Raw genomic sequence first — 6989 nt, forward strand, 5'->3', positions numbered from 1 at the left:
TCTTATTGCTGCCATAATAACTCCCCTTCTTTCCTTTCCTCTTCAGGAAATTACTTCGCCAGTCACTTCTTTATGGGAGGAGAGAAATTTGACACGCCACATCCAGAGGGATACCTCTTCGGGGAAAACATGGACCTGAATTTTCTTGGAAATAGACCAGTGCAGGTATATATTTAAAAGAAAGTTCATTTAGCTTTAATAATGTGCCATTTCCAAACTCACTGGACGAAGTTTTCAGATATCTTTTGCGACAAGAATGATATAAAAAGTATTTTTGGTACGGTTCATTGAAGTTGCTGTTGTTCCACCAGTTTCCGTACGTGACACCTGCGCCCCACGAACCTGTGAAAACCCTGAGGAGTCTGGTGAACATCAGAAAGGACTCCTTGCGTTTAGTCAGGTAAAGCAAGTGAGATTCTAATACAGTGAAAGCATTGGGAAAAAAAAGATTTTTATGGTAATGTTTGTCCAACNTTTTTGTTGTTTTTGCTGTTGTTGTTTTTAAACGTGAAGGTACAGCCCAAAAGATCCAACGATGGTTTCGGAGACAGTGCACTACAAGCGGGGGGTGAACCAGCAGTTCTCCATGCCGTCCTTCAAAATAGATTTCAGCGAGTGGAAAGAAGAAGATGTAAGTCGAGTTGTTTGTCAGCGGGCCACACGAGCCGCCTGCGTTCATACATTAATGATCCAGTTTAAAACGGTGCGTTCATGTCTTTAAAGCTGAACTTCGACCTGGACCGGGGAGTGTTTCCCATCTGCAGACCTAGCTCCTTTAATTTCCATTAAAAGCTTCATAAACATGAAATTCGTTGTATTTTTAYAGGTGGATCGTGTGAGCTACCTCTTACAGGAAATCTATGGAATTGAGAACAAAAACAACCAAGAAACTAAGGTTCCTGTGGCAACATTGTGATTTCATGAAACGTGATGCTGAAGATGTTCAGCTTTGTTTGATCAGTGCACTCTTTTTTTTAAATTTTGTTCCTTCAGCCGTCTGATGATGAGAACAGCGACAACAGCAACGAGTGTGTCGTGTGTCTGTCTGACCTGCGAGACACTCTCATCCTGCCCTGCAGACATCTGTGCCTCTGCAACTCCTGCGCAGACACACTGCGCTACCAGGCCAACAACTGTCCCATCTGCAGACTGCGTAAGTGTGTTTGCATTACTTTCCATCTGTTTGAGAGGGTTTAAAAAGGCTGGATAACGAATTCATGTCGCGTTAAATGGAATCTGCTCCGAACAGCTTTCAGAGCCTTGCTGCAGATCAGAGCTGTGAGGAAGAAGCCCGGAGCKCTTTCTCCTGTGTCCTTCAGTCCAGTTCTGGCTCAAACCATGGACCACGATGAGCACTCAGTAGGTGTCACTCATATCCGGCKCGTAAAGATTTACTACTTCCTGCTTCTGCTCTTACAATTACAACATACAGTTCCAAAGAGGACTTGGTTTTCATAGGAGTTTTTGTCAAAATGCCATTCATCTCTGTTATTTATTTGGGGATTTTACCAAAACCTGCACCACACTCTTCCTGATAGTCACAGAAAGTTTGAACAGAATAACCTTAATTGTGCGATTCAGGTTTGCAATAAATCTGTTGYCCCTTTCGTTGTGTTTGACTCTTTGCAGGGCACGGACTCGGTTCCCCCTGGTTTCGAGCCCATTTCGCTGCTGGAGGCTCTGAACGGCCTGCGGTCCGTGTCCCCTGCCATTCCTTCAGCCCCCCTGTACGACGAAATCAATTTCTCGGGGGGGCCGGGAGGCGACGGCCGACAGCTGAGCTCACCTGAGCATTTAAGCGATGGAAGTCTGCAGAAGAGCAAAGTCAGCAAGTCGCCTGACAGGTAATGGTAAAATGAAAGTGTGCAACGTGGAGAAACGTTTACATACGGAAAGCTGCACACACATTCTTATTTATCCCGAAACTAACAAAATGGTTTGAGGCAGCTTTCAAAAGTTGCTTAATTAGCTCCTTTAAGGGTTGATCTGAAGGGTTGTTTGACCCAGAGCACCTGTTCTCCTATGTTTGTTATGTTCTGTCTTCTTCWGAATGGGTTAATGGGTTAGGTGTTCTGAACTGTMATTTCATTGTGCTCTGTACAATGACAAAGGTCTATCTTAGCTTAGCTTAGCTTAGGAAGTTTAATTAATTGTGTGCCTTATTTTGGTTCCAGCACCCTTCGATCACCATCCTCTCCAATCCAGGAGGAGGATGAGGAGAAGCTGTCTGAGATGTCTGACACTCAGCCACACACGCTTCTCTCCAGCAGTCCCGCCCCGACAGACGTAAGCTGCCTCTGCTCTGTTTAACCTTCACTTTGCCACCGACTGAACTTCTTCACTAATTTTTTTATTTATTTATTTATTTTAGGCAACAGCGAACGAAGACATGGCCGAGTCTCTTTCTCCAGACGACGGTGAGTTCTCTCCTTCGGCTCTCCGTGAAAAGAGGGTCGGTAATGTGTTTGACATTGTGCCTGTCCTGGGTGATCCAGAGGACAGGATGCACACTGGAGGAGACATCCTGCAGGACTGCAGCAGCGAGCGCTGCAGCTTGACCAAAACAGAAAGCGACCCTGCGTGTGATCTGTCTCTGCCCGGTGAGAAACCTTCTGTCAGGGACCCAAAACAGAGAAATGGATCCTCAAATCTTTAACAAAAAGAAGAAATGAAAACTGAAAGACGTTGGGAATTGAATCCGTGAATCTGTTGAGAAGTAAAAACCGACCTGTAGCTCAGGAGAAAATCATGTGAAACAAACACTTTCTGCATCTTGAAAACTTTTGATTTCATTCAGTGATAAACTTCTGGTTCTTCAGCTCAAGGTTTTACTGTAATCAGGATTTTAAGGCCATGATTTTCTGTGCTTTGCATCTAACCTGTGTCCCCCTGCCTCTGCGTGTTCCCTAACACTCCTCTCCTGTTTCATACTGTCGTGTCTCTTTGAACCTCCTCACTTTCTTGCAGCTCTAGGTCCTGATTCTTGCTCTATTGGTATGGAGGAATAACTGTGGTATGTAGAGTTTTTGTGTCTGCTCTGCTTCTGTATGTATGAGCTCTACTTATTCCTTCTTGACTGTGGTTCTCTATGATTATRTTCACTGATGTCTGCTGTAGCTACAAAAAGAAAAAAAAAAAACACGTTCCAGCAGCAAATTTGCTGTTTAAAGCAATTTTTTAAAATGTGTGTGTGAAGCTAAATCGATCAGGAATAAGTGGTTGGTTTTTTTTTTTTTTTTCACACATCACTTTGTTTATAAGGAGGACTGAATCTGACATAAATAGAAATAAAAGCAGAGACATAGAAATGAACTAGTAAATAAATGAAATAGACCAATTAAATTAAAAAAGGAAAACGTTACCTCATGTTTAATAATTTAATTGACCATATTTACTTTTCCAGCTTAGTTCCAATATATTATAWATTTTAGTACATAATTTAAAGTACGCTTCTTTACAAATATGTATATTTTTGTTTTTCCTTTTACTTGTACATGCATTTTTGTCTCTTAATTTTTTACATTTCTTTGTCTCCTGTTTTTACTTTTTCTGCCTCATAATGTAAATAAGGTGGGTGGTCTTTCTTAGGTCAGCTCCTCTCCTATTGGTCAAAAGACAGGAAGGAGCAGGATCCATGTGCATTTATTGTGCTTTGCCTGCACTGCCTCAGTTTAGCTTAAAGTTTAGTTAAAAACAAAGGCAAGGAGGAAAAACACTTACCTGTGTCTTTATTTTAAACTAAATTGAAGAAGCACAAGCATGCACAGTAGATCTGCACATGGATCCTGCTCCATCCTGTCCGTTGACCAATAGGAGAGGAGCTGACCCAACAAGCTCCACCCATCTTATTTGCATATTGAGGCAAAAATGCATAATATAAAGTAATAATAGGAGACAGAGAAATGTAAAGACAAACACATAGAAATAAAAAGACTTGTAGGAAAAATTATTTAAAAAATAAATATGTTCATTTAAGAGACAAATGCTCGTAAGGCAACATCCCTTTAAATTGTTACTTTTCTATCCTCCACTGCAGGTTCATCAGAGTCAACAGAAAGTCTGAAAAGTCAGAGCACAAACTGCTCCAGCCAGCCTCTCCTGTGTCCCTCAAGCAGCCTTCATATGGAAGACGAGCACTTCAACCCCTGACGCTTTTTCTCCCAAAGTTCCTCTTCAGAAGATTCTCCCAAACCACCCTCCTCAAACCAGTCCTCTTGTGTGGTCGTGAGATGAGAGGAAGTTAAAAAATGACAAGGAGGGGGACTCGATTCATTCCATCAATACAAGAAAGTGATTGACATAAAAAAAATTTTTCCCTTTTTCAGCTTTGAAAACATTTCCTTTAGTTTTCATCAGTTGTGTGTCTCCGCCAGATTTGTGGTCCTGAGGGATTTCACTACTTGTCACGGTGCTTATAAGCACATTTAATATAAATTGAATCACGAGAATTTCTTGACATTAAAATCAAAAAGCGTTTAAATGCAGTTTGTGCTTAAATATTGTAATTATTAGTAAAAAAAAAAAAAACATTTCAGTTATGACTTTTATTTACGGTTAGTATTTAAAGAAATGTTTCTTATGTATCTGTGTCCATTTTTGTGATTTTGCACTCCAACAAAATTAATTATCCATTCCTTTTTAGCAAATGAGCGTGAAAATACTTTTAACTTTGTCCCTAAATATCAGGACGTTTGTTTTTAATATGTTAAAATAACTTCAAGAACTCTGTGTAGATACTTTTAAAATGTATTACTTGCCTATTATATATGTTAAAAACAAATCTGGGGTTTAAGATGAGAACATTTTAACATGTTATATTATTTAATTGTTTTAACAATAAGCACTACAGATTTAGGTCCCAACAGCTGCTTTTGAAGCCTGAAACAAACATTATGCTGGTTCAGTATTCGTCTCAGCAAGCGTACTTGTCATTGATGTGACTGATCTCTGTACAGTCTTTGTGGCAAAGTAAGTGTTTGCTTATATTGTAGCTGCAAAAAAAAAAAAGTCACGTGTTTGTGTGACAGCAGCAGCTTTATTTACCTTGGTCCTGTATGTGTAGCATCATGCATATAGATCTATGTGCCTTGAATTAGCTGCCTGCTCGCGATGAACACTAAACGCTTCAGTGTAAAGCAGATTCAGCCCCACAGTCAGGTTTTAAGTTTTATTTAATGTGTCTATTTTCATGCTAGGAAAAATATTATGAGGCAGTTTTAAGTTGGAGATGTTTTATTTGTGTTTTCACCAAATGAGAACAAGTGAGGTTATGTATTATTGATGGAACACATCTGATGCAGACTTTGCATTATAATAACTGGGCTTGCTTTTGCATGCAACATTGTAGAGGCTTTTTTTTTAAATACCTCTCTTTATTTGAAGTACTGTTATTTTGTCTTTATTCTCTCCTTTTTTTCTGTGCCATTTCAAGTCGACACTGTGCCTTCCTGTTCTGACCACTATTGACCTGGTATCCAGGAGAACCCCACAGTAGGTGGTGTTTGGCTCTCTGTAAAATCTGGTCCTGTCTCTCTCTGTGTATAGCAGCATGTGTATAACAATAAAATATGGAGATTCAGATGTCTGAGCCACAGTCTTTTTTTCCTCTTCTACTCTTAATGTTTTAAAGGCATAAATCGGTTGTAGATAGGGGGATATAGTTAGTTTATCTATATTTCTTTAAAAAATAAATTATGTATACAAAAAATACAAATCACGAATTAAATGAAAGGCAGCAGAAAGAAAAAAAAATCTTGTATCTGCCCCCTTTTCCCCAAAAAAGTAATTCAAACAAAACATTAAAACCTTCTCTAACAATTCATATGGATACATTCTGTATTTCTTCAACAAACTGATTTGTAATTCTCTTAAACATTCACATTGATCTGGCATTTTTAACATCACTCTTTTTCACAGTCTTATTTGTTGAATTAAAGTACAACTCCTTCAACCTGGTTTGAAATAGGTCGTTTGACGAAGACAGAATTAGAATTTACTCTTTAGTTTTAAATAATAAATACTAATTAGCAAACATGCACTCTTAATTCATGAGTAAATAGTGATAACTTGCTTTTTAGAAGAAGAAAACTTTATTTCAAACTATCAAAAAAAAAACTAATTTTGACCTTTGTTTTAAAACCTGCTCCCTGCTGGTCATACAGACAGCATACAGCCTTCAGGCTTTCAGTCAGTGCAGTTTATTTGTGCGCAATAAACAACCTATGAACTGCTGTAAAGTTTATTTCTCAATTGAACCTTTGGACAAACCTCTTGCTGCTTTTGTTGCTCCTGTCCCAACTTCATTAAGGTGGTGTTGCTGCCATCAAGCTCAAAATTATAGTTTTTTTCCCCACAATTTGTACTTTTTTTTTGCGTAAACATTTGCCAAGTTCATATGTTCTAATGTGGATAAATATAGGTTTATGAGATTTGCAAATTTTACACAAAGTCCTAACTTTTAGAGTGATTTAACAAAGTCCTTTAAACTTATGTTGGGTCAACAGTCATAACAGAACAAGTCTGTGTAAACAGGTCCCCCCCCCTCCCCCAAGCCAAAGCAGGTGCCTTCTCATTTAATTAGTCCCTGCTAAATCTTTTCAAGGCATGAAATCATCCCAGCTGTGAGCCACACAAATCTCCCTCCTGACTCTGTGCAGGTAAATTAGTCCACATGGCCTTAATCTCTGAAAACGTGCATCATGTCACACTCCTGTCGACTTTAAAATACACACCTGAGCGAGCGTGGACCCTGCATGTCTCCGTACACTTACAGTGTAACATCTCTATGTCATTACAACAAAGATGCTGATTTTATATATATATATATATATATATCCCAGCTGCACAGGAACAGGCCCTAAACACCAGAGCAATAGAGGCTCAGATCTACCACACCAGACAAGATCCAAGGTGTAGGTTGTGCAAGGAGGCCCCTGAGACAGTCCAGCACATAACAGCAGGGTGCAAGATGCTGGCAGGGAAAGCATACA

The 6989-nt window shown here is 39.4% G+C and overlaps 1 protein-coding gene across 7 annotated transcripts in view; it reads left to right on the forward strand.

The window, feature by feature from the left end:
• mgrn1b (mahogunin, ring finger 1b) overlaps nucleotides 1-5580 on the forward strand; it is an 8927-nt gene extending 3347 nt beyond the window's left edge. Inside the window, exons 9-17 of one of the 7 annotated variants that reach the window (XM_014024023.1) lie at nucleotides 827-895; nucleotides 994-1153; nucleotides 1250-1359; nucleotides 1630-1844; nucleotides 2175-2286; nucleotides 2372-2417; nucleotides 2496-2600; nucleotides 2968-3013; nucleotides 4037-4128. In XM_014024023.1, coding sequence (XP_013879477.1) covers nucleotides 827-895; nucleotides 994-1153; nucleotides 1250-1359; nucleotides 1630-1844; nucleotides 2175-2286; nucleotides 2372-2417; nucleotides 2496-2600; nucleotides 2968-3008 — 858 coding nt within the window. In that variant the 3' untranslated portion in view covers nucleotides 3009-3013; nucleotides 4037-4128. Of the gene's footprint in view, nucleotides 1-826; nucleotides 896-993; nucleotides 1154-1249; nucleotides 1360-1629; nucleotides 1845-2174; nucleotides 2287-2371; nucleotides 3014-4036 lie in introns of all 7 variants that reach the window. The other 6 variants (XM_014024011.1, XM_014024017.1, XM_014024036.1 and 3 more) reach the window with 6 other exon arrangements.
• Nucleotides 5581-6989: the final 1409 nt, after the last annotated feature.

This window comes from Austrofundulus limnaeus, unplaced genomic scaffold (genome assembly GCF_001266775.1).
Source record: "Austrofundulus limnaeus strain Quisiro unplaced genomic scaffold, Austrofundulus_limnaeus-1.0 Scaffold4, whole genome shotgun sequence".
Taxonomy (NCBI): Eukaryota; Metazoa; Chordata; class Actinopteri; order Cyprinodontiformes; family Rivulidae; genus Austrofundulus; species Austrofundulus limnaeus.